Source organism: Balaenoptera musculus, chromosome 6, assembly GCF_009873245.2.
Source record: "Balaenoptera musculus isolate JJ_BM4_2016_0621 chromosome 6, mBalMus1.pri.v3, whole genome shotgun sequence".
In the NCBI taxonomy this organism is placed as follows: domain Eukaryota; kingdom Metazoa; phylum Chordata; class Mammalia; order Artiodactyla; family Balaenopteridae; genus Balaenoptera; species Balaenoptera musculus.
In genome coordinates, this window is record NC_045790.1 from 113,877,416 (window position 1) to 113,901,946 (window position 24,531).

A 24,531-nucleotide genomic window follows, 5' to 3' on the forward strand; every position below is an offset into this window, starting at 1 on the left:
AGCAGGACCGGTGGGCATGGGGACGGGAGAGGCAGGGACCTAGGTCCTTCCATCAGAGCCAGCCTCCCAGGGTGGCCCAGGGTCCTGCTCTACTCCTGAGAGGGACTCCTCAGGTCAGTGGCAGGGCAGAGGAGGCTCATCAGGGTCCTGGGCATTCGGTTGGCAGCCTTGCCAGCCTGGCTGGTTGGGGTGGCCTCTGTGTGCACTCCATCCAAGCCCTGCAATGTAAGACCAGGTGGAGAGGCTCTCTGTTTTGGCCTCATGAGGAGAGAGGTGGGATCGTTTCTAGCAGTGAGGTGGACCATGCTGATGGCCAGAGACCCCAGAATGTTCAAGAGAATGAGACCCAGGTGGAAGGAAGGGGATGTAGCCTTGGAGGTGACTAAAACAGAAGTTTGTACACTGGAGTACCAAACTCGGGCTTCGGGAGGGATGCAATCAGGATGACGGTTCCAAAGGAGTCAACCTGCAGGTCCTCACCGTCCACGCTTCCCTCTTTCGACTTTCTCCCACTTTGTACACTAAAAAGGCACAGGTCTTCCCCAGCCAGAGTCTGGCATCCGGTGGTGTAGGAAGTCCTGAGCTCCTAGGAAAGGGACAGTGGGGAGGGTGGGGGAAGGTTTTGGCCTCTCCTACAAGCTGTGTTTCCCAGGACCCCAGGCTTTGGCATCTCAGCTCTCTGTGACCCAGGGCCACTTCACCTCCCAGAGTTGCCTCATCTGTAAGCCGGGCACAGAAGGCCTGTCCTGGGTGGGTGTGGGGCTGCATGGGCTCAGCCGAGTCGTCATTCACTTTAATGTTATAAAGACGTGTGCGTTTGCGGTAGTAGCGCTCTTGCTCAACCTAAAATAAACCCAGTGACCCCAGAGGCTTGGGAGGGGTTCAGCCCACACGAGGAAACTCGACCTTGTAGTTGGCAGGTTCAGTGGGTACCAAGGAAAACTTGTTTTGTTTTTGACTTTTTATGGGGGTTTAATATACACAACGTGCGTCCACCTCAAGTTACAGCTGGATAAAAACTTAATGTGTACACAGGAGAAACTGCCACTGAAAATAAGATCTGAAACGTGTCCACGAGCTGAACCTTTCAAAAATACAGAAAAAGGGCCAGAGTCCCCAGTTTTTACGTTTGTGGCCCACTGCTGGAACCTCAGGCTAGGGACCTTTGATCTCATTCCTGCCCCTCACTGGGCAGATGGGAAAAGAGGCTGGGGGGCCAGGTCTCCGGGGAGAGCCGGGAACATCCCCTGCTCTTTGCCAGCTCCTGGGACTTGGCGCCCTCTCCCACGACAGCGAACTCGGGCGCCCAGGCCCTGGCCTGACGTGGGAACGGGAGGTTGGGGGTTGGGGGAGGTAGGTAGATAGGGGCGCGACCGAGCGAGACTCCTCCCCGGGCGGGGCCGCCCCTGCGCGCGCGCCGACGCCCCGCCCCGGCCCTCCTGCGCGCGCCCCCGCCAGGCTAATTAGGCACGCGGTTTGTTTACAAACATGGGCGCCCGGCAGGTACGCGCCGCCCAGACCGTGCGCGCCCGAGGTTCGAGGGCGGCCCCCCGGACTCCGGGGTCCTCCGGTGCGGGCGGCAGCGGCGGGCGAGCACGGGCCGCTCTCCCGCGTTTTGCGCGCCTCCCCGAGCACCAGGAAATACGCCCAGAGGCGCACGTCCCTTGCGCGGGAGGGCGCGCGGCAGGGCCGCGCCGGGTCCCCGAGTCGCCGCTGGCGCCGCGCCCCGCCCCCGCGCGCGCCCCGGCCCGGGCCAGCTCGCGGCCGGGTCGGCGGGGCGGGGCGGGCGGCGGGCGGCGGGCGGGGGCGCGCGGGGCGGGGCGGGGCGCGGCGCCGGCGGGGCCGGGACATGTAGTCCGCGCGCCACGGCCTCCCCTGGGCGGCCCCGGCGCGGGCCCGGCCGCGGACTACGACTCCCGCCAGGCGCCGCGGCGCAGCGCATGAGCCCTGCTCGGCTCCGGCGCGTCTATTATGCTGCCGGGGCCGGCGAGCCAAAGAGGAGCCGGCCGCGCGGGCCGGGAGGGGACGGCCGCCGGAGCCGCCGAGGCCAAGTACGCCTTTCTCTTGCTTCCTTGCGCGCGCGGGGCGGCGGGCGGCGCGGGTGGCGGCGGGCCGGGCGGGGCGGGGAGCGCGGCCCCGTACGCCCCGCGCAGGCCACCGGCGCGTCCGGGGAGCCGGGCGCCCGGGCCGCCGTCGCCGTCTCCGCCTTTGTGCGCGGCCACGATGCAACAAAGCGCGGCGGCGGCCCGGGGTCGCGACGGCGGCGGCGGCGGTGGCGCAGGCCCCCTCCCCTCCGCCCGCGCCCTCCTGGCCGCCCGCGTCCCGGGCTCGGGGGCGTCGCCGCGGCCGGGGCGCGCAGCCCGGCGTTGGCACGGCCCGCGCGCCCCGCGCCAGCGGCCTCCCGCGCGCCCTCCCTCACGGAAAGGATTTTTTTCCCCCTTTCCTCCGCCCGCCATTTTTCGAAGGGGGGGATCGGGGCGGACGTGGAGGGAAAGGTGCGCTTCGGCGCCACTTTCCCCGCTCCCCTTTCCCCGCGCCCGTCCCGCCCGCCCTGGCTCCTGGCCGCGGGGCTCGCGCGGGGGCCGTCGCCGCGGCCGGGGCGGGGGGCGAGGCCGGGCCCGGGAGCGGGCGGCGTGGCGTGGAGGCCGCTTTCTCCAGAGTTAGGGGCCCGAGCTGACTTTGAGCCCTTTGGAGTTGCTGGGTCGTTGCAGCCCGGCCAAGAGGAGACCCAGTTCCCGTTTTGAAATCAGCCCGAAAAGCGCTTAATCCGGGCGAGGTCGAGTTGCTGGAGGAGCGGGGGTGCGTGCCCTCCTTCCCACTCAGTGTGGGCCGCGGCCTGACAGCACGGCACAAGCCCGTCGGGGAGAAATGCTCACCCCAAACCTCACACGGCCCCCCGGCCCTCGTGGGCTCCCCGTGAATAAAGCTGGGGCTCGGAGGGTCCTCTTCCTCCACCGCTTGCTCATCCGGGGGCAGGCCGGGGTGGAGGTCTTGGGCCGCCTCCTTTCCTCGGGGCTAGGGGGCAGTTTTGGAAAGATGAAAGTGGGGGCACGGAACCGGTCCGCCTGGAGACCCACGTGGGGCGGTACCGTGGTCCATCCTGAGGGTTCCCGCCATTGGGCCCAGACCCTGATTATCCTGCGATCCTTCATTTTGGCTGAAAGCTTTCTACCCAGAAGTGCATAACTGGGGCTGCCCCCGTGTGTTCCCTTGGTTGTGGCTGCAGAGTTAAGGGGCAGGTGTTATTGGGTATCAGTGGGCAAACTGGTTGGAGGGCGGAAGGCAAGCAAATGAAGGAGTCGCTCTGGCCCCTCCTCCTCGTGCCCCCCCGCGCCAAGTGAAGAAGAAGAAAGTTTTTGTTTGTTTGTTTTTCTTTTTTGATCCTGCTTTTGTAGGCTTTCTTCCTGACTCTTTCTTTAAAATGGGGGTTCTTTTCCTGGGTCCATGGAGTGGCCCTGGGGAGATCCTGAAATCTACGCAAAGTTAACTGGGCGGCATGTTTCCTGGGGGAGTAGTTGGCTTTCAAGGGTATCAAGAAAAGGCCTGAACCCGTGCAAGGCTGAGTACTCAGGAGTTAGGGACCTCCTTCTCTCCCTCCCTCCCTCCCCGCCTCCCTCCCTCCGTCCTCTGGCAGCCCTGAGTGCGGCCTCTCATTTGCAAATAAAGCTCTGTGTTTGCCCTTTTCTGTCTTGAGGCCTTGATGTGTGCTGGTGGTTACAGATCGGGAGAGATAGGGCACACGGCATCTGGGGCGGGCGGTGTGGGCCATTTCGCTTTGACCTTTCTGGTAACCTCGGGGGCCCCAGGACTCTGGAATCCCGCCCCAAGCAGCTTCTCAGAAGCTTCGATCCAGTCCCAGCCCTGCCACGGGGACGTCCGGGGAGGAGGGATGGGCAGCACCAGGTCAATTTTTGTTTTGTTTTTAGAAAGTGGAGTAATTGCTTTCTCTCCACCACAGCCCGCGCGTGCTTGGGAAGTGAGCTCTGAATAAAGGGAGAGGATTTGTAAATATTCTGCTCCTGCCTGCCTGGCCCAGCAGAGCGGTCACGGGCAGAAAGTGAAAGTGGGGGGTGGTGGCGGAGTAAAAAGCGAACCGCCTACCGCCCGCCGCAGCCGGCGGCTCCTCCTGCGCCCTCTTCCTCCAGGCTGGCGAGTTGCCAGCTGCCCGAGCCCTGCGCCGGGCAAGCGGCGAGGTGCACGGCCATTTCCTGGTTCTCGGCGGCAGAGCTTTCCCTGGGGAGTGCTGGCCGCGGCCCCGAGTGCATTGGTTGGTTCGGGACCAGCAGGCCACCTCCGCGGTCCGGCTCCAGCGTGTGCCTGGCTCTCCGTCCGCCGCTGGTGGGCCCTGTTCTCCTCGGGAGAGCGGCTCTCATCCAGTGGGTCCAGGGGGAGCTGGGCCGGGTCGGGAGTGGGGGGCCCACCGCCCCCGAGCGAGCGGCTGCACCTGGCCGCTTGCTTCAAGCCTCTCTGCAGGTCGCTGGATTTTCGGGGCGGTCGTGTGGGTGGGTGAGGAGCCTGGTCCGCCTTTCCCGTCTCCCCACGTGATGGTCTAGCTGTAAAGCGACGGAACCCCCAGGCAGGGCCCACAGACCCTGCATTAGCAGGTCAGTATCTAGTCAGCATTCCTTGCTTCCGAAGGAGACTTTAGTGAATTGTGGCAGAAAGCAGCATTCTGCTTGCTGTATACCTGCCTGCTGGGAACTTGTCAGGGGAGCCCCTGCTTGGGGGCCCACCCTCCGTCCCACCCGAGGCTCTGCCCCCCGGTTTCAGCAGGTGTCAGAGCAGCGCGCAGCGGCCCGGTGTGCTTGGCTCGGGGGTGCTGGTAGGTGCCCAGGTGGTGAGTGGCTTGTTGCACCTCCTCAGCCAGCCCACCCCGCCCCCGCCCCGCACATTGTGAATCCCTTTGGCACCTGCACCCCTGCTCCGGGTGCCTGTGGTCCTGCCTCAGAGAAGCACGGGCCTCTTAAAGGCAAAGCGTCACTTTCTGGATCTGGAGCGGAGATGACGGTTACCTGTGTGGGGATGTCTGTCCAGAGGCCGGAGGCTCTGCTGTGTCGGTGCTGTGGGTGAGTGTTTATTTTTTTTGCCAGGTTTTAACTATCCCACAGGAGAATCAGTTCTCAACCTAACTCCTTTTTAGGGCCTTTATAACCTCGAGTTAGAGCCGGCAGGTGCATGTGGGGGGAAGCCCCCCTCCCTCACTGCTGCAGTACTGGGAGAGTTCACCAGAAGGTAACGAGGTGCCTGGGAGAGTCCTTTCGCCGCTGCTTGGGAACTGCCACTTGGGGTGCGGGGGTGGGGGGGTGGCTTCAGGTGCCCCAGTGGGGTTTTTCTGCCAGTGCTGGAAGCTGGGCTTGGTGACCCATGGGACAGCGTTTCCACAGCGATGTTCAGGAGTGTGATCGGGAGGGCTGGGGGTACCTGTGTCACAGGTGCCAAACCGTCGTGAGGAGCTGGGGCTCCAGGGTCCCCGTCGAGGTCCCCGGTACATGGGGGCAGGAATGTCCTCGCCTCCTGTGAGGCCGAATGCGTGTCGTGTGGCTGGACCCTCGTGACGCATTATCAGGAGGAGGAAGAGCTTGGGGGCAGCCTGGCCTGACGGTGTCTCAGGGATGAAACTCGGGTACAAAGGAAAAGGAAAGGCAGGAACGGGGCGCTGCCCAGCTCCAAGCCCGCTTGCGCCGTCGGGCAGAGCCGTGGTGGTGCCAGCCCGGTGCTGGAGGCTGCTTGTTAAGAGCTGGGGCCCTGCTGGCTGTGCACCCCAGATAAGGCACACACCCACCCTGTGCTCTGTTGTCTTAGCTGCCACCAGGCTGTCCTGGCCGGGCCGCTGTAGGTCTGGGGTGGGGAGACACCAGTGACCGTGTGACTGTCCCCTGGGATGACAGACCCCCCCCCCCAACGCCTCGCAGGCTGGGAGAGGCAGCAGGATGCACTCGGTAAGCACGCGAGCCCTTGGGCTGTGGGAAACGTCCCAGCGACAGCGGGCCAGGGTGCCCGGCCCTTGGGAGCCTGAGCTCAGCCTGGTGCTAGTTGCTGGGGCAGGGCCGCCTCCCTGTGCTCGGAATGCGTGCCGGTCCCTCTCCAGGGCTTCCAGACTCCGGACAGCCCTCCCGTGGGAGCACCGGCTGTCCTGGAAAGGCGCGGGCACCCGGGGAATGTGTTTGTGTTGGGCAGGGTGGGGGAGGTGAGAGCCGAACTCGGACCCTGGTTTACCGAGGCTGGACCATCCCGTCCTCGGCCCCGCTCTGGGCTGGCACCGGCGGGCTACCCGTCCTGCCGCTGACCCCGAGGGGCAGCTAGGGTGAGGGGTGGGGAGGGCTGGCTGCCCCTCTACATCAGGACCCGGCAGTGGTCGGGGGCTCCCAGCCTGCTCCCCTGCCGCTGTGCCTCTGGGCTCCGTGGCCTCCCAGGCCCTCTCCGCCTCACGTCCCATTTGTTAGGCGGGGTGATGGGGTCAGAGCTTCCTTCCGAGGGCTTCTCCCTGGGGTCTCAGCTTGAGAGGGACCTGGGGGGGACAGCCATTTCCTCGGTCTGGTCTGGGATACAATGCCTGGCTCGGGGTTTTCGGGCTTGCTAATGCACAGGCGTCGGGCGTTGAATGGGGGGTGTTCTGTTGGGACGGGCACAGAACACCCCCCGTGGGTGATGACAGCACGCCGAGCCTTGGTGCTCGCAGGGCCGGGTCGCCCCTTAAGTGCATGTGACCGCCTGACCTCTAGCATCCTTTGTGGGACCGACTGACCCAGAGAGGATGGTCCCCCCTTTCCCTCTCCAAGACAAAGTGTGGCGCCGGCCACGCTGTCCTCACTCACTGTGTCCCCTGAGGACGTTCCCCTTCGAGTGGTGGGTCCCTCACCCCCCTCCCAGAAGCCCCGTGGAGCTTTACATGCCCCCCGCCCCACACACACACATCACACACCGCTGGTACAGCAGCTCCTTGTGGTTTTTTCAGTAGGTTTTTCTTTAGGGTAGGTTGATTGAAAGGTGGGAGGGGACAGAGGTGAGGGGGGGTGGCTGGCCTGACCCCCGCCGTGAGCAGCGAGCCCCACTCAGCAGGGCTGGCGACGCCCACCAGAGCCGGTATCTCGGGTCCACGGTGAGGCCGACGTTCTGGCCGGAAAGGAAACCTTCAGAGGCTGGCTTCCCCGAGGGGGCTGGCGGGCTGGGGAGACACGTGGGGCGTCAGGGAAAACTGGATTGAGAAGGAGCCTTAGGTGCTTGGGTGCCGGGGGTGCAGAGCCGGGAGGACACGGTGGCGTCAGGAAGGGGACCATGGCTGCTGGCCCCTCAGTGGGCCAGACCGGGTGCCTTAGGACGCCCCGTAGACCTCGGGGTGCCGCAGACGTTCCGTGGGACTGATGGGGTCCCTTGCCGGTGGGGAGCAGGAGTGATCCAGACCAGCGGTGGGCTTGGGGCCCTGGTCGGGGCCAAGGCGCTCCAGGCAGAGCCCCTTCGGGGGCAGCCGTGGTGGCACTGCTCCCTGCCCGGGCGGGGGTGGGCGGGAGGTGGTGGCCAGCAGGGCCCAGTGTGCGGAGGGCCCCCGCTCGCCCACCTAACGTCCCCTGGGGCCCCACGGGAGGAGGCAGTTGGCTCCGTCTGTCACTGAAGCCGACCCTGCCTGCACGGATCCTGTTTCCTGAGGCCCGGCTGCCCGGAGGCAGAGGAGCTGGGGCGGCGCCCTGGCCCCTTCCTGCAGCTCGCCGCCCCCTGTCTCTGCGGGATTGTCGCAGGAGCTCTGGGAGGCGGTGAGGGAGTCTCTTTTTTTAATAAATTTATTTGTTTTATTTATTTATTTTTGGCTGCGTTGGGTCTTCGTTGCTGCGCACGGGCTTCTCATCACGGTGGCTTCTCTTGTTGCGGAGCACGGGCTCTAGGCACGCGGGCTTCAGTAGTTGTGACTCGTGGGCTCTAGAGCGCAGGCTCAGTAGTTCTGGCACACGGGCTCCGTAGTTGTGGCACACGGGCTCTAGAGCACAGACTCAGTAGCTGTGGTGCACGGGTTTAGTTGCTCCACGGCATGTGGGATCTTCCCGGATCAGGGCTCAAACCCGTGTCCTCTGCATTGGCAGGCAGATTCTTAACCACCATGCCACCAGGGAGGTCAGGTGGAGGAGTCTTTGGGGTAGGGTGGACGGCCTTGCTCACAACCTGGCTCTGCTTCTGACTGGATGGCCTCGTGCCCCTTGACCTCTGAGCCTCCGCTCCCCCACCTGGAAAGTGGAGCCCACGTGACCCCCACTGACGCCAGGATGGGGCCCGGGGAGTCGGGGCCGTGTAGCGTGGGGCCCCCCAGGGGTACCTGCCTCACCTGACCCCTGAGTCACCCGACTCAGGAAGGCCGTTCTCGTTGCCGGCAGGGCCGGTGGGTCTGAGCAGGGCAAGAGGGAAGGCGGAGGGAGCGCAGGCCCTGCCCTTCCCCCGCCCCCCCCAGGATGGAGGAGTCTCTCCCCGGCTTTTTTCCTACCTCTGAATGTCAGCACCCCCCACAAGCCCCCCTCCTTCCTGAACGTGGCTCAGGACTTCCCCCTTCAGGCCCAACGCCCTCCGACCTAGGAGCCTCCTGAGGGCCCCCTCCGCCCGCCTCCTCCTCTGACCCCCGGCCTCATCCCCGCCCCCGTGGCTGGAGGTCCTTCCCCTGATGCTGGTGAGTGAGGCTCTTTCTGCCCTTCTGTCCGGCCCCCTCCTTCCAGCATCCCCCCGACACCCGTCGGGGTCCAGGCTGCCCAGGAGTGCCCTCCTCTGCCTGCTGTGGTCCTGTCTGTGGTGGGAGGGCCGGAGCTGCTGCTGCTGCGTTTTCAGGGTGTTTCCCACAGTGGCACCTGGACAGAGGTCGCCAGTCTCTCCTTGTTTGTCCAGGACCCCAAATAGCCTTGGTGTCCAGGCTCTTCTGATGTGTCTCTCTGGGCTGAGCGAGCCTACAGGGGCTGGTTCTCTGCATTTTATTTCGGATTCCAGTTCCCCAGGGAGGAATGAGGTGGGTCCCAGAGGATGAATCCAGGGGCGGGGAGATGGCCTTGACCTCCGGGTCCGCCTGCCCCAGAGCCGGGGACACTCGGGTCCCCCTCCCCCAGTCTGCAGCCAGGTGTGTCCAGCTCAGTCCCTCATGGAGTGGCGCATGTGTGACTCTGGAGGGTGGGGTGACCGGCCAGTGTCCCCCGCCTGCCGCTGGCCGGCCGTTTGGCTTTCTGGACGCTTCTTCAGGATCCCGCCAGAACCCCCATCTCTGGGTTTTCTCTTGCTGTTCAAGGGCTTTTGTGGTTTGTCTGAGCATTTCCTCTCTGGGCGGTTTCAGATCCTCTCGCTTCGAGGGAAGGTTGTCTTCACTCTGACCTTCGCCCTGTTTGTGGTGCCGCCTCCCGCCCCATCGGGCAGCCCCCGGAGGTGGGGGTGGGGGGGGATTCTCCGAGCCTCGGTTTCCCCTCTGAGGAGTGGGGCCCCATCCCTGCCCTCAGCCCGGGTGTCCCCGCGCGGTGCACACCGCCAGCCGGGCCAGCGGATCCTCCAGGCTCCTTTCCGAACCCCACCTCCTAGAAGGCTGGTTCCCAGCCCGGCTGGTGTGGAGCGGGCCCGCTGGGCTGTGACGCCGGTGAGGTCGGGCTGCACATCTTTGCCCCCAGGAGATGAGACACCCCCGTGCCGCTGGGGGCTGGCGGGTGGTGAAGGGGAGACTTGGTAGCTTGCGGGTTTTATACGTCTGGGTTTAGGGCGCTGGGCTCTGTCACCTGCACTGCCCCACCCGGTCCCGGGTTATCCTGCCTGAGTCCATCTCCCCCCATCCCCCCACCTGTAGTCCTTTTCCCTGCCAGGCGAGGGAGGCACGGGGAGCAGGGTCATGTCCCCCAAATCTCGCTGTTGCTGTGGTGGTGGGCAGCGCAGGGTCCTGAGCACCCAGACAAAGGGGGGGTCACCCTCTTCCTTGTGGTGGGGTAGGGGCTTTCCAGTGTGGCCAGTCGAGAGACAGTAGAGGCCCCCAGGGTGCTCAGCTTCTGCCATGAGCACTCGTGCTCTGTCCTGTCTCCGCCAGACCCCTGCTCGTTTCAACCCCCTTCCCACCTCCCCGTTATCACGAAGGAAGCTCCAGGCGCATTTCCTTCGTAAGGCGTTTGGTACCCACGTCTAAAAGACAAGGGCTTTTTAAGAGTTATAAAAAGCCACAGCACCACCGTCACCCCCAAAGCGTTGACATTGGATCCCAAAGATGGTCAGAGAGACAGTGTTGAAGTAAATGCCTCTGGCCTCACCGCCCGGCAGGTGTTTCTCACAAACTGGCCCAGGGCACAGGCGCTGGGGTCGGGCGCCACCACCTCGCCCGCCCCAGCCGTCCTCCCTCCGGGCCACGTGGGGGCCGGGAGGGGTCCCGGGCTGGGCGGAGAATCCGACCCCCGTGATGGGCCGCCTTCCTCCGTTCCAGCTGTGACCCCAGAATGCTAGTCTGGGGGGTGAGCTTTTCTCCTGATTCTTTTGCGATGAGAGCTGACCCTTGACAGCTGATACAAGGCTGTCTGTGGTCCTTTTTTACTCTTAGACTGAACGTTGTTGGTATGTTTCCCTGCAGAGTGTCGTGTCTGATTTAGTATGTTATCTCAGACCCAGGGGGCTGGGGGTGTCTCTGGGAGACCCCCTCCCCCCCCGCCCCACGGAATGGTGCACTCGCTGGGTTCTGAGACCCAAAAGGTTCACTCAGGACATGCCTGGCTCGGGGAGAGCAGCTGTCAGGCTCTGGCCTGTCCCATGAGGCCGGGTGGCGGTGTTTGCTCCCCCCATTCCCGGCGGGCGATGCCTGCTCGTGTCCTAGTGCTGGAGTGAGGGGACATCAGGTGTCCCCGGGGCTCACGGGCTGTCCCAGGAGGGTGGGCGTCTGTGGGGGCTTTGCCTCCACCCCCAGGGGGCAACTCGACAGTGTGGTGAGAGCCTGAGCTGGTGTGCCACCCGTGAGCTCTGGGTGCCATGGGCTGACTGGGGAACCCGGGGTGGGGTCCCAGCCGGACCTTCTGTCTGCTCCTTCTGTGGCCCCTCCCCGCCCAGCCTCAATGGCTTGGAACATGGGAACGGGCCGGACCCTTCTGGTACCCACCCCCCGCTCTGAATTTGCCTTGTTTCTCTCGATTTGGGGGCTTGTGGGCATCCCACTGGGATTCCCTCGAGGAGGAGGTCTGGAGGCCCCCATGGCAACTTTGGGTCCCCAGCTGGTGAGGCCTGGTGGGCAGGGTGACCAGGCCTCTGTCCTGGGTGGGGCCTGGCACGGCCTGTCTTCGCACATGGAGCCGAGGCCTGCTGGGCCGAGGAGACCACCCGAGGGGCCAGTGCCCGCCGGGAGGGGACAGGCCTGGGAGGAGCCGTGGGGAGGAGCAGGGCACTTCCTCGTGCTCCGTAGGACAGGCCGCCTCTGTCTGCACCTCTGTCGTCTCCTGCCCGGCTCCCCGGCTCCGGCCAGGGCGGCTCGGCTGGGTGGCCTGTGGTTCCCTGCCAGGACCACGTGGAGTCGGGAGGAGAGTGACGGCCTGCTCCTGGTCCGCTGGGACGTGGCGGCTGGGAGAAGTGGGAAGCTGCATTTGTGTTTTAAACGGGTCCATCCCATTCCATAGGCTGGGTCCATCCCAAGTGTGACTTCATTGTGTCTTCATGGCACGCAGAGGTGTGTATCCAGGGACCCTCGGGCTCTGTCCCTGTCCCTTTGCTGTGGCCCCTCCCCACGTGGCTTGGGAACCACGGGCACCTTCTTTTTTCCACCCGAGGGGCCAGTGTCACCCAGCTCTCTAACCACTGTCAGTGACGTCCCTGGCCTCCCACGTCCTCGTGGGTGGGGAGCCATGCCTCCATCCGTGGGGCTGCGTTGGGGGCACTAGACAGCTGATGGCCATGCTGCCGGGGCTCAGCCAGGAGGGGAGCTGGGATTTGAACCCCGGTGTGGCAGACCCAAGGGGGCACTCCCCGCTCCCCTTCTGTGTGGTCCTCGTGTCTGGGGCCCTCCTTGCATCTCTGGCTGGAAGTTAGGATCATACCAGGGACTTGGAGGGGCACTGCTGGCCTGTGCCTGCCCCCAGGGCTCGCCGGGTGGCCTTGCCGTCGGTTGCAGTGGGGCCATCTGGTTCCTTAGCCGCCTGGCTCCTCCTCTCACCCCATGTCACCCGCGTATGCCAGGAGCCAGGTCGGGGAGGCGCGGGGTCCTGGGCTTATGTCCCCGAGTCTCCATGTGGGTGGGCTCAGGAAACAGCCCCGGGGTGGAGGAGCCCCAGCTTTGTCATCTGTGCGACAGGCCTGGTCATTGACCTCAGAGGATCGCATGGCGTCTCACCCTCAGCAGAGGTTTGAAGGGCTCTTGGCCGTGGCCGACCCCCCAGTGTACTTCTTGGTGCTTCTCCAAGAAGCACGGTGAGAGTCTGTTCCTGTGCGGCCGGGGGACCCCGGGCGCGGGTAGTGGGGGACTCCCCCGCGGTCTCCCCTCCTGTCGTTTCAAACCCCACGTCCCTCCGCACCTCTTATCCGTTACTGATGTCGGTTCGGGGCTGAGCCCTGTGAGAGGGTCAGCTGGTAGACTGTTTAAGTTCCAGCTTCTCTCTGGAAGCAGCCTGTGCCTTCCGGTCTCAGAATGTGGCGCTGACCCCCGCCCAGACCGGGAGGCTGACGGACAGCACAGCTGCTGGCGGCGGGGAGCATGGGCGGCACCCTTGGCATCCATCCTCGTCCCTCTGCTGCCCCGACAGGTGGGCGCTGGGGGGATTTCTCGGCCTTCCGGGCGACGCGGGGGTGGCCGACCGCGCCTCCCAGTGGTGCCCCTGCCGAGGGCGAGCCAAGACTTCAGGGTCATTGCGGCCCCCGGATTTCCCCTGGACGGAGCACACGGGGCTGCCTGGCCGGTCCCCAGACTCCGGGGCCGTGTCCCCAGACCCCAGAGGAAGGGAAACGAGCTCTGAGATGCTTGGCCATGTTTGTGCATTTTTCCAAAAGAGAAATCCCTTTATGCTTTTTTTTTTTACAAAAGTAACACATTCTTAAAAAGAAAAAAAAAATCCACCGGTTCAGAAACGCAAACAGAAAGGGAGAAAGCAGCCTTGGGGACCGTATGCTGTGGGTGTGAGGTCCTGAGTGCCGGGGACCTCCGTCATCTTCCTGCCCCTCGTGGGAACGTCGCGAGGCGGCGTGTGGCCTTCTGCATTCCCGTCCATGCTCAGCCGGGGTCTGGTTTCCGCGGGGTCGCTGCCGGGTCTGTGGGATTGCGGGAGAGGCAAGGCCAGGCTCCCGCTGCGGCTCCGCTTGCCCCGGACGTGCCGGCCCTGAGGTCTGGGCTCCGTGTGAAGGAGTGAAGGCTGTGCCCCAGCAGGGAGCTGCGTGGCCGCTTCACTCCACCTGCCACCCCAGAGGGGACAGCGCGGGGCGACCTGTGCGATTGTATGTCCCACCGGAGAGGGTCATGCCCAAGTGCCCCGGCTGTCCCTTGCCAGTCTCCTCCCCAGCCACGCAGCCCTTCCCAGGAGGTGGGTCCTGGCTCCTGGGATGGAAGGGGCTTGGGGAGGGGGGTGCCCCCCAACCTCTTACGCTCTAGCTGCCCTTCCTTCCTCCCTGTCGAGCTGGTGCCCAGGCTGCTGGGGACAGAGGACAAGACAGGCGCCTGCCTCCACCGTAGGGGGTGCTATGTGGCACCACCTGACGGGGGACACCACGACCCCCGCGGTCATCCGCACGTTCCTGCAGGGTTCTGAGTGCATGGGGGGCCCCCCCGCCTCGTTCCAGTGGAGGTGCTGGGGGCAACATTCCTGTTTGCAGAGAGGGGGAGGTCCCATTGCCGCGTGCCGTCCCCCAGGCCGTGGGGCATCCAGCACCTTGTGCACGTGTCCCCTCTAGACCTCACAGACCCTGCTGGGGTCCCAAGTGTTTCCACACCTCGGGACTCCCTGTGGCCTGGGGTGAACGCTGGCATTCGGTGGGCGTGTGCCGGGCCAGGCCCTGGGCTCAGAGCTTAGCCACGTAGCCTGGGAGCCCCCGGCTCTGCCTCGCAGCCCCTGGGTGCTCACCCCACGATGGGGGTGTGTCCGGCGTTTGCCGCGGGGGCCGGCTTCCTGCTTAGCCGCGGCTGTGGGGTAGTTGGTCATCGGTCAGAAGAGGGAGGCCCGGCAGAGCCCAGGCCGAGGGTCCTGACGGCAGCCCCAGCACGTCCCTGCAGAGAGCTGTGTCCGTCTGTCCCTGTGCTCGGAGGAGGCCGGTGTGCTGTGTCCCGCCCATTCCCTGCCCCCTGGACCGTGCAGCAGCGGCGCCAGGTACTGGGCACCTGCCCACCCGCCCCATATCTGGCGGCCCGCGGTGCACCGGGCCGGCATCTAGGCCCAGGGTGGGGGGCTGGCAGGAACAGGGTGCATCCTTCCCTCACGGATCCCGGGTCCCCCCACGTAGGGAGCCGCCGCAGCCGTCACGGCAGGACCGTGCGGCGATTGGTATGCGTGCAGCACTGACCTGAGTGCTCTGTGTTGGATCCCTTTAGTCTCACAGAGCCCTGTGGGGACACAGGGGGACCAGATCCCATGGCTGGCAAAGGGCAGAGCTGGGATTGCGAACAGGAGCCTGGCCCCGGCATCTGCTCTGCACCCCTGAGCTGCCCAGGGTCCGGGAGGGTCCGGGAGGCCCTGGCAGGTGGTGGCGTTGGGGCAAAGGAGCCAGAGGAGGAGAAGGAGGGTGCGGGCCTGCGTAGCCACAGCAGCCAGGACAGGGAGACGAGTCACTGGCCAGAGCGGGACAGGAGTGCTGGTTTGGACAGGAGCCCCGTGTAGGGCACGCCATTGAGGGGCGGGCAGGCCAGTGGGAGGTTTGCAGAGTCCCCAGCAGGAGGCGGCGCTGCTGGGCCAGACGGGGTCAGACCTGCTGGGGGTGGGGCAGCGAGGTGTCAAGGGTGAGAACTTCGGCGCCTTTCCGTCCGGTGGTGCGTTGCAGCCTCAGTGCCACCAGCCCGGCAGGCACGGCCGCCCTCCCTACGGAGCTGCCCTGGGGGGCCAGGGCGCTGCCCCGGGTTGGCAAGATGGGGGTGCGTGAGAGGCGCCCGCTCGCCTGGGGAGAGCGTGGAGGAGAGGAGCTGCAGGCCCCCAGGATGGCGGGCAGGTGGGGCCCCTAGGGGTGTTCCAGAGCATTCCTCCAAGGCAGGGCGGGCGAGCGGGGCAGGTTTGCTCGGTGGGCGAGATATGCCCGACGTCTGTTTTGTGTCTTCTTCCCTCTTGGTCGGGGGGCGCTGAGGAGGCACTGGCTGGGGTTTATTTAACAAGCCGGCACGGGGGGGCCCTGGTCTGTACTTCGTGCTGATGACCGTGGTGTAAACACGCCCACGTGGCAGAGCAGGCTGCCGGCAGGACAGCTGTCAGCCAGCTCGAAAACTCTCCCAAGTTTTAACAATCTGCTTTTGCAAGTCGTACAGGGCATGCTTCCAGCGGCCGACACGCACTGCTCTGTCCTCCCCGAAGCCTGGCCCCCGGGCGGGCCCTGCCATCCAGCCCAACCCGGCTCAATCCGTGACAGGTGCACATAAACACCTACGGGGTAGCAGCGTGCACAGATGCCGCCCGGGTCCAGGTTTCGTATGCAGCCCCCAGCGCGTTCTGCGTCCTCAAGTGACATTGGGGCCACCGACTTCCTCCCAAGACGTGGTGGGGTTTTGATACTGGGGGCGGCCCGTTCACCCTTTACTGCACAACATTTTTCTTGGTATAGTCGGTCTCCTGGTGACACGTGTGGGGCAGCGGCGGCTGCTTCCTTCCCAGCTCCACACTCAGAGAACATTCCGAGAGTCGGGGTGTGGTCCTGCAGCCCCTCACTCGCTGAGGCTGCAGGCTCCCATCGCCTTCTCCCACCCCCCACCCCACCCCCCGATTGGCCGAGGGCCGGCCTTGTCACAGCCCAGCCACCATCACAAACCAGAGCCCGTTCTCATGGTTACATTAGAACCTCCATCGGTGGCCTCACTCAAAGGGCCCTGGCCCTGTGTGCCACGCGTGGTTCCACGCACGTTCTGCCGGCCCGGCTCGGCCATTGGGTCCACGTCGTAGCTCTCTACGTGTGGATCATTCCTTAAAAAGTTGCCACGGTCAAGAACAGTGTAGAGTCAGTGCCCCGCAGGCAGGCGGCTGGGGGGCAGTGAGCCAACAGTGGCCCCCACCTGGACGGCCGCCTCCCCGCCTACCCAGGTGGCACCTGCTGGCATTCTGTCCCGTCACCTGTGTCTCTCCCTGCCCCAGCCTGAGGGCAGCAGTGGGAGAGCGGCTCTCTGACAGGTGAGGGTTGGCCTGACCGGGGGGAGTGCACCGACGTGGCCTCACATGACCGCACGGCTGTGCTCGGGGACCCGGGCGAGGCCGCGGGGCCTGGGGTGACCGGCCATTCCCTGCCGTCCCTCCTCCCCCGCAGGTGCTGCCTGACTGGGCCCAGACATGGGATGTCGCACCTCGGCGGGGAGCACAGCGGAAGCCAGGGCCTCGCCGAGCTGCTGCTGCCGTGACGGCCAGTGAGCGAGCAGCCGGAGGATGTCCACCACGACGACGGTCACCCCCGCGGGGATCCCGGCGGTCCCGGGCCCCGTGAACCCGCCCCCGCCAGAGGTCTCCAACCCCGCCAAGCCCGGCCGCAAGACCAACCAGCTGCAGTACATGCAGAACGTGGTGGTGAAGACGCTCTGGAAACACCAGTTCGCTTGGCCCTTCTACCAGCCCGTGGACGCCATCAAGCTGAACCTGCCCGTGAGTGGCCCCCACCCGCCGCCCCTGCCCCTCCGCGGCCCCGACTCCTGGGAGGACGGCCCCCCTGGCCTTGGCAGAGATGGTGCCTGGAGGCGGCTGGTCCTGATAAGCCAGGCACAGCTCAGGACCCACAATGACCGAGGAGCAGAGGGGATACTTAGGCGAGTGGGGGAATGGAGGGCGGCCGCCCGGGTGCAGGAAGCGGGGAGAACCCGTGGCCTGTGGGTGGATGGAGGGGGAGCCGGCGATGGGGCTAGAGGCTCACCTGTGTCTTCATCCTGTGCCCGGCACTGTCCTGCGGAATGACGCGTCCACACCTGAAACCCTGTGCTCGAGAGGGGTGCGGCCCACTTTCCCAGGGATAGCGCCCCAGCTGCATGCCCGGTGCCGACCTGACCATCCGACGGCTTTCTCTTTTGGACCCGAATAGAGAGCCCCTGAGTCCTGCGAGGGGAAGCCCTGGGCTAGCACTTGGCGGCCTGGGTCCTGGGCCAGCTTGGCCCCCGGGCACTGCGGGCCCCCAGGTGAAGTTTGGAATCTGGGGAGGGGGCTCAGCCCCACCTCCGGAGCCTAGAACAGCTCTGGGCTCTGCCCCAGCCCTGCGGGTCTGTGCGCCCACACAGAACCCTGCTCAGGCCAGAGGCTTGGCAGGGATTATGCTGGCCGAGCGCTCGCCCCAGACCTCACACCCACCTGCCTTCAGGTGAACAGAAACTTGGGTCCAGCCCCAGTACCCAGCTCCCCGAGAAGACTGTCTCCTGCACGATCTCTGTGCTTGGGAATCGCGAAAGTCGTCATGAATTTGAATCCAACAGTAACACTGCTGAAAATCTCTTTCTTAGGATTACCATAAGATAATAAAAAACCCCATGGATATGGGGACTATTAAGAAGAGACTGGAGAATAATTATTATTGGAGCGCGAGTGAATGTATGCAGGACTTCAACACCATGTTTACAAATTGTTATATTTATAACAAGGTAAGAAGACGGTGTGGCGTGGGCCCTACACGCCCCTGTGAGCTGCCCCCGGCCTGGGGAGGCCTGGGGTGGAGGACCAGCCTGGGGTTGGCCGGTGCCCGCCGGGCTGGGCGCTTTGCAGCAGCTCTCAGACAGGCCCAGGGTGCGTCCCAGCCTCGTGCTCAGCCCTTGTCTGGCCGCGATCCCCTTGTGCGGGTCCCACAGGCCACGCGTTTGAGCGGTCGCCTTGTGTGTGGACAGCCCTCCCCCCCCCCCCCCCCCCCCCCCCGTCCCCTGCTCGGAGGAGGGAACATTAGAACAGCCTTTTCAGAGGGCGTCGATGTATACCAAACGCTTTAAAACGTCCACACGCTTGGACCTTTTTTCCTTCGTGTGCTGGGATAAAGGGTGGTTTTTATCCTTTGTGTTTTTTGAATTCTTCCAAGAGTTTCCACGTTAAAATATATTCTTTTTGCCTCCCTCCTGCCCCGCCACATCCCTTCACAGCTTTCTAAATAAATGTTTTTTCTTGAGCAACCACCATGTGTTTGTCTGCTGCAGACACACGGCTCCTTTCTAGCGGGTAACCTTGCTTCTCCTGTGTCTTCAGCCCACAGATGACATAGTGCTCATGGCCCAAGCCTTAGAGAAAATTTTTCTCCAGAAAGTGGCCCAGATGCCCCAGGAGGAAGTTGAGTTATTACCCCCTGCTCCAAAGGGCAAAGGCCGGAAGCCAGCTTCGGGAGCCCAGAGTGCAGGTAAAGGGGTGGATCGTGAAGTCCTTCTCTCCACCTCTGGCAGGCGGGCAGGGTGCCGATGACAGTGTATCTTCTGAGGGTCCCTCTGGGCTCAGTTTTCCCGTCTGCAAGTTGGGTCAGTGATGATCAGAGCTCCGGGAGCCGGGCCTCTGCTGTGTGTGCGGCCTGCAGGCCTGGTGACCTTGCTGCCGCCTGCCTTGGAGCCTGGGTCCGGGCAGGGGTCGTGCTCCTGCTGTGTCCCCGCGCTGCCCCTCTCCCACCCCGCCACCCCCCAGCTCTGAGGACACCGCTTCTGGAAGCCACACTGTCCCTTTGTCCCCTCCGAGGAATCTGCCTCTTCAGCGTGCTTTGTGTTCTCTGTGACCTGTCAGGGAGCGGTGGGGGTCAGGGTCAGCACGGGGAGCCCGGGGGTGGGTGACCTCACCTGGTCCGGGAACCTGGAACAGAGGTGGATCCCGACGGTGAGCTTCTGGGCGACCCAGCCCTCCAGAGAGGCCAGGGTGTTCCACACTTACAGACGGGGCTGAGGCTGGTTGCCTGTGGAACCCGAGTCAACCCCCTGGCTCTTCCTACCGGGCTGTGCACCTTGTCCTGGCTCACTCATTCAGACCACGGAGGCAGCCATGATGAGGGCCAGGGTCTCGGCAGGAGGGGCTCTGCTGGCACCCGGCGGGCTCTGGCTGGAGGGGATGGTCCCGGCAGCGTCCAGAAGCATCGCTGGTAGAGCCGGGTCAGTTCAGCCTCCTTTCCTTTGTCCTCAAGGTACGCAGCAAGTGGCGGCCGTGTCCTCTGTCTCCCCGGCAACCCCCTTCCAGAGCGTCCCCCCCACGGTCTCCCAGACGCCCGTCATCGCTGCCACCCCTGTGCCAACCATCACTGCAAACGTCACGTCGGCCCCTGTCCCCCCGGCTGCCGCCCCGCCCCCTCCCGCGACGCCCATCATCCCCGTGGTCCCTCCCACGCCGCCCGTTGTCAAGGTGAGCTTCCCCCGGGGGCGTCCTGGACGCAGGCAGGTGTGGGGCGGGCAGGAGGGCGCTCCGCCGCTTTCCCCTGGCACCGACCGCTCGTCGGGCGTTGGGCGTATGTGACTTTGGACGGGTCCCCTCCCCCGCCACGCCCGTGAGGTGGGCCGCGGTTCCTGACACGGACAAGGAGCCCGAGGCTCGGAGCGGCAGGTCACACAGCTGGTGAGGGCGGCTGCGCTTGAACCCCAGCTTCGCCGGCCTTTGCAGTGCGTGGGCCGAGGTGGGGGGTGCAGGAAGGAGGGGGGCCCCGGCCCTCCCCGCCCGCGCTTGCGCTCGGATTGCCTTGGCGTGGGGAGGGCGGTGGCGGCCTCCACCTGCTCCTCGCGCCCCCCCCCCCCCCCCGAGTGTGAGCGCACGTCCCTCCCCCGGCTCCCCGGGGGCTTTCCTCGGCCGGGCCTGGGCTCGGAGCGGGTGCTCCCCGCGAGATCCGGGGCCAGCGAGGACGGCTGAGTCCCTGCTCTGAGCAGGCCCCCGTGCCGGCCACTGATGTGTATCGTCTTCTCCGATTTGACCCTCACAGCGAGCGACCCTCTGGGGCAGGCAGTATTTCCCCCATCTTACAGATGAGGAAGCAGGCGCTCAGAGGGGTTAAATGGCTCCCCCAAGGTAAAATGCCATCTCCGTCGCTTTCCTCTCCCCCGTGGCCTTCACTGCCTGTACTCGGGCGGCGCCTGGCCCGGCCGCCTCACTCAGCGCCCGGCTGTCTTGGAGCATGTCCCGTCTGCCACGGCCCAATGAGCCCCCGGGCCCCGTGGCACGTGCTTGGCCTCCGTGGGCGCCCGTGAAGTGTGTGTGGGTGGGTGGCTCGTGCCCGCCAGCCTGGGGGCAGCGGCTTGGCTGGGGCGGCGACTTTGGTGGCGCTCAGACAGCAGACCCCCGTGAGGCCGGCGGCCCGGGTGCACGTGGCTCCCAGGGGCTGCTCCGCCCGCCCGAGCTGAGGGGAGGGGAGCCCCCTGGGCTGGCCTCGGGGTCACAGCGACCCTGGCCACCCAGGCACGAGACACGCTCTCACGCACTGGACACGCCCACCAAGTGCTCTGTTGGTCATTTCAGTGTTTCCTCCCCCCGGCGGGAAGTAGCTCTGTGACGTCTGCTGCCCTCAGGGTCAAGTCCATCCCTGCCCAGGCACTTACCGCCCGGAGTCCTTGGTCCCAAACCTCGTGCTGCTGCTTGTGTTTCCCGGCTGGGCCGCTGCCCCCGCCCCCCCACCCCCCGCATGCTCCTCCCGACCCCCTCGTCCTGTGGCTGCCACTGTCCTGGGAGCGCCAGCTTTGAGGCCCGCGTCTGGGACGCCCCTCTGGCCTTTGACCAGCGGGGGTCCTCTCGTCCCTGCTGTCCCCAAACCCCAGCCCCACTTGGTGATGGTCCCAGTCACGGTGCCACCTCCGTTGTGCGAGTCCCTGAGCCGCCGCCCAACCCCCGGGCGCGGGGCCGGCTGCGTGCTGCATCTCACTCGCTGGAGGTGGTGAGCGGTGAGCGCCCACCGTGACCGCGCAGGGCCTGGGGGCTTGGGCGGGGCTCAGGGACGGCCCGGGGGTAGGTTCTTAGTCCAGCCTCACCACCGCCAGCTGTGTGACCTCGGGCCGGCAACGTGGCCCCTCTGAGCCTCGGCGTCCTGCGTGGCGCGGGGCCCCGGGAGGATGGCCGCGGCCATGCATGTCTTTTGCTTCGCTCGGTGCCTGGCAGCTGGTCCGCGCTCCAGGGGCGCCACTGCAGCGGTTCTGATCCCGGATCCCGGGGCTCACTGTTGTTTTGCTGTCGCAGAAGAAGGGCGTGAAGCGGAAAGCAGACACTACCACGCCCACGACGTCCGCCATCACCGCCAGCCGCAGCGAGTCGCCCCCGCCGCTGTCGGACCCCAAGCAGGCCAAGGTGGTGGCACGGCGGGAGAGCGGGGGCCGCCCCATCAAGCCGCCCAAGAAGGACCTGGAGGACGGCGAGGTGCCCCAGCACGCGGGCAAGAAGGGCCGGCTCTCGGAGCACCTGCGGCACTGCGACAGCATCCTCAAGGAGATGCTGTCCAAGAAGCACGCAGCCTACGCCTGGCCCTTCTACAAGCCGGTGGACGCCGAGGCCCTGGAGCTGCACGACTACCACGACATCATCAAGCACCCGATGGACCTGAGCACCGTCAAGGTTCGTGGGTGGTGAGCCAGCCGGGCCCTCTTCCCCTGTCTGGGCGGCCCCTGGCATCTGCGGGGCGGCCTGACGTCCTGCGGGGCTGTAGTGGTGCTGATGTCTTGTGCCGGCCCGGGGGCAACTCAGCAGGCTTGGGGCATTGCCCGGCTCCCTTGGCCTGCCCTCCAGCAGCAAGCGGGGCCTCAGGGCTGGCCCGGGGCCCTGGCATGGGTCTGGCAGGGTCAGGGAGGAAGGTGTGCTCTGCCCTACGCTCACTGAACCGGCATCTTCCTCGTCATCCATTTCTCTTGAGCCGGTTTCGTCATCTCGTTCATTTTCATCCCGGCGTGTTTGTAGGTCTTTGTAACGTTAGGCAAGGAGGCCCCTTCCCGTGGCCCAGCCCCTCCCTGGACAGAAGTGGGCGCTGGAGGGGGAGGTGATGGAGCTGAGACCAGGAGCCCTGGCCTCCCGATTCCCGCAGCAGGGTCTTCCTGCACTGGGGGCTTCCCCCTTGGCTTTTGTGGGTTTTCCTCCGGGTCAGGTCAGTTGTGTACAAGCAGAGAAGAGCATGTCTGGGCCAGGCAGAGATGGAAAAAATTCCCCGGCTGGCAGCGGCAGCCTCGAGGGCAGGAGACCTGGGGTCTTCCCTGAGTGCGTGCAGGAGGGGTTCCTGAGCGCCCGTCGGGCTTGGGCCCCAGCACAGCTGCCCTTCCTCGGTCTGGATCGGCCTCTGACGGTCTGAGGAACGTCCCTGGCCGTTGGACCGTTACCTGGAAAGGTAACCCCACAAAAGGGGCAGGTGGTTTCTTTGCACCGATGGGGTCTGGGCCCTGAGCCGCTGGGCTGTCGTTCTGCCTCGTGTACCTGGACACCACCTCGTGTACCTGTCTGGGGCAGACTCTCCTTAAGGGAAGTCTTCCTGCCCGCCAAGGGACAGGACAGACCTGGCCACCTAGGGCAGTGGTTCCCGGGGAACTGGCTGCGTCAGGCGGGCCTGGCTGGGCTGGGTGACCGAGCAGCTTCCTCACCTGCTCTGATCCTCCTCCTAACTGCGAGGGCAGGGCTCCGGCTTTCTTGGACACGCTCAGTGCTGCAGTGGCCCTGCCCCTACTGGGAGCCCAGGAGTGTCAGCTATTTTTCCTTGACTGATTTTTTTCTTTTAATTTGTATGAGTAAGATATGAGCAGAGGATCAAAAATCCAAGCAAAGCAGAGGCGGGTGGAGAGAAGGCCTAACCTCTGGTGTCGTTGCCACCCTTTCCAGAGATGTTTCCAGCTAATGGTTTGGTTACATCTTTCTGGATTAGCTCCTGGCTCAGGCTGGCTCTTTCCAAGCAGGTTTTGACAGTGGGGCAGTGGTACTTGGGCTCCCAGATGCACCAGGAAAGTGGCCGGCTGTCAAATTAGGGCTGGAGTCTGAGAATCTTGCAGAAGTTGAGAGGGTCTCGGGTGCCCATTTCTCCTTCCTGGCTGAGCTACCCCATACTGCGGAGGCTGTGCAGAGGGTTGGAGCCAGGCAGCCCCAGGGCTGTTGGAAGCCCTCCAGGGGGGGCAGAGGAGGACGGTGTGTCCTAGGCTATAGAGGCTGCCGGTCCTGGAGTCTGACCACCACCAACCCCTCCATCGAGGCCAGGACTTTGTTAGTCTAGGTGCCGGCGAGGTAGGTGGTTAGGCTCCGGCCCACAATGTCCTGCTGCAGCAGAGCATGGCCCCCAGGATGAGTGGGCACCTCATACCCCCGACACGAGGTCCCTGACTGATGAGCTCTTATCTGTGTGAACCCATCCAGGCATGGGGAGCTCTCTCCCTCGAGAGCCGTTGCCCCGTCTGCCCCGATCTTAGCTGCCACACTGTGGTCCCTGGCTGGCTGCACTTCTGTCCCCACCGGCAGAGCCAGTCATCCTGTGCTCCCGGCGGGGCAGTGGGACCACCTGGTGCTCTGTGAAGCAGGCTAGCTAACAGCACCTGGATTCTCAGGGGAGAAAATTAAATGTCTCATTCTGAGAACTGAGTAGCCCCCTAAACTGGTAGAGGGCGACTTTTCGCCAGAATTTGCTTGCTCCCCACCGGAGCTCCTGACAACAGGGATATCGGCGTGTGGAAAGTTAGCCAAAACGTAGAGCTGGGAACTTTGGTTGCGGGAGCTGGGACTTTTGGGAGCACCTTTTTCTTTCTCCCTGAGTGTCAGCCTCTCTGTGGGGTCCTGGACCCTCCCCTCCAAGCCCTCGGGGCCACCCTTCCACCTTCTCCCTGGGCTCCCAGACGAGGTCTCGGGCTGGCGGTGGACACGCGGAGGGTCCCGGGGCACAGCGGTGCCCTCACGCCCCGTGGCTTGTGTGTTACAGAAGAAGATGGACAGCCGTGAGTACCCAGACGCACAGGGCTTTGCAGCCGACATCCGGTTGATGTTCTCCAACTGTTACAAGTACAACCCCCCAGACCACGAGGTGGTGGCCATGGCCAGGAAGCTGCAGGTAACCCCGGGTGCTCTGTGTGGGGAGGGGCCACCGGGGCACAGGTGGAATCAGCGGCTCAGGGCAGGCACCCGGGAAAGACGTGGGTGTCTGGGAGGGCACGTCTCCCAGGGGAGGTGCGGGGCTGAGGGATGGGGTGTCTGGGGACCCCATCCACGGGCACGTTTCTCCTGAGCGGCGGCCGAGTGGCGGCCAGGCCCCGAGCCTGCTCCCTAGGGACGTGGTGGCCAAGAGGCCAGTGTCTGCCTCCTGGGAGCTGCAGGCTCAGGTGGGGGCCAGCGGGTGTTCTAGCCAGGGCGGAGACGGAGAGAAGGCAGACGCCTGCTCCCCTGCGCTTTACCGTGTGCCGGGGGCCCTTTGTCAGGAGCCTGCCGGTGAGGCCCGTGGGTGTCGTAGCGGGAGACGGCTGTTTGTGCAGCCTGTTGCTTTCCCGACCACAAGGCAGACGGCATGTGGGAGAAACGTGGGGCCTGCAGGGAAGCG

The 24,531-nt window shown here is 65.0% G+C and overlaps 1 protein-coding gene across 2 annotated transcripts in view; it reads left to right on the plus strand.

Annotated features, from left to right (window-relative positions):
• The first annotated feature begins 1,946 nt into the window (after positions 1–1,946).
• The window catches only part of BRD3 (bromodomain containing 3), a 33,354-nt gene continuing 10,769 nt past the window's right edge, over positions 1,947–24,531 (plus strand). Inside the window, exons 1-7 of one of the 2 annotated variants that reach the window (XM_036854888.1) lie at positions 1,947–2,051; positions 16,387–16,715; positions 17,558–17,695; positions 18,285–18,432; positions 19,195–19,409; positions 21,222–21,593; positions 23,920–24,048. In XM_036854888.1, the coding sequence (XP_036710783.1) occupies positions 16,503–16,715; positions 17,558–17,695; positions 18,285–18,432; positions 19,195–19,409; positions 21,222–21,593; positions 23,920–24,048 (1,215 nt within the window). In that variant the 5' untranslated portion in view covers positions 1,947–2,051; positions 16,387–16,502. Of the gene's footprint in view, positions 2,052–4,384; positions 5,067–16,386; positions 16,716–17,557; positions 17,696–18,284; positions 18,433–19,194; positions 19,410–21,221; positions 21,594–23,919; positions 24,049–24,531 lie in introns of those variants that run through there. The other variant, XM_036854889.1, reaches the window with a different exon arrangement.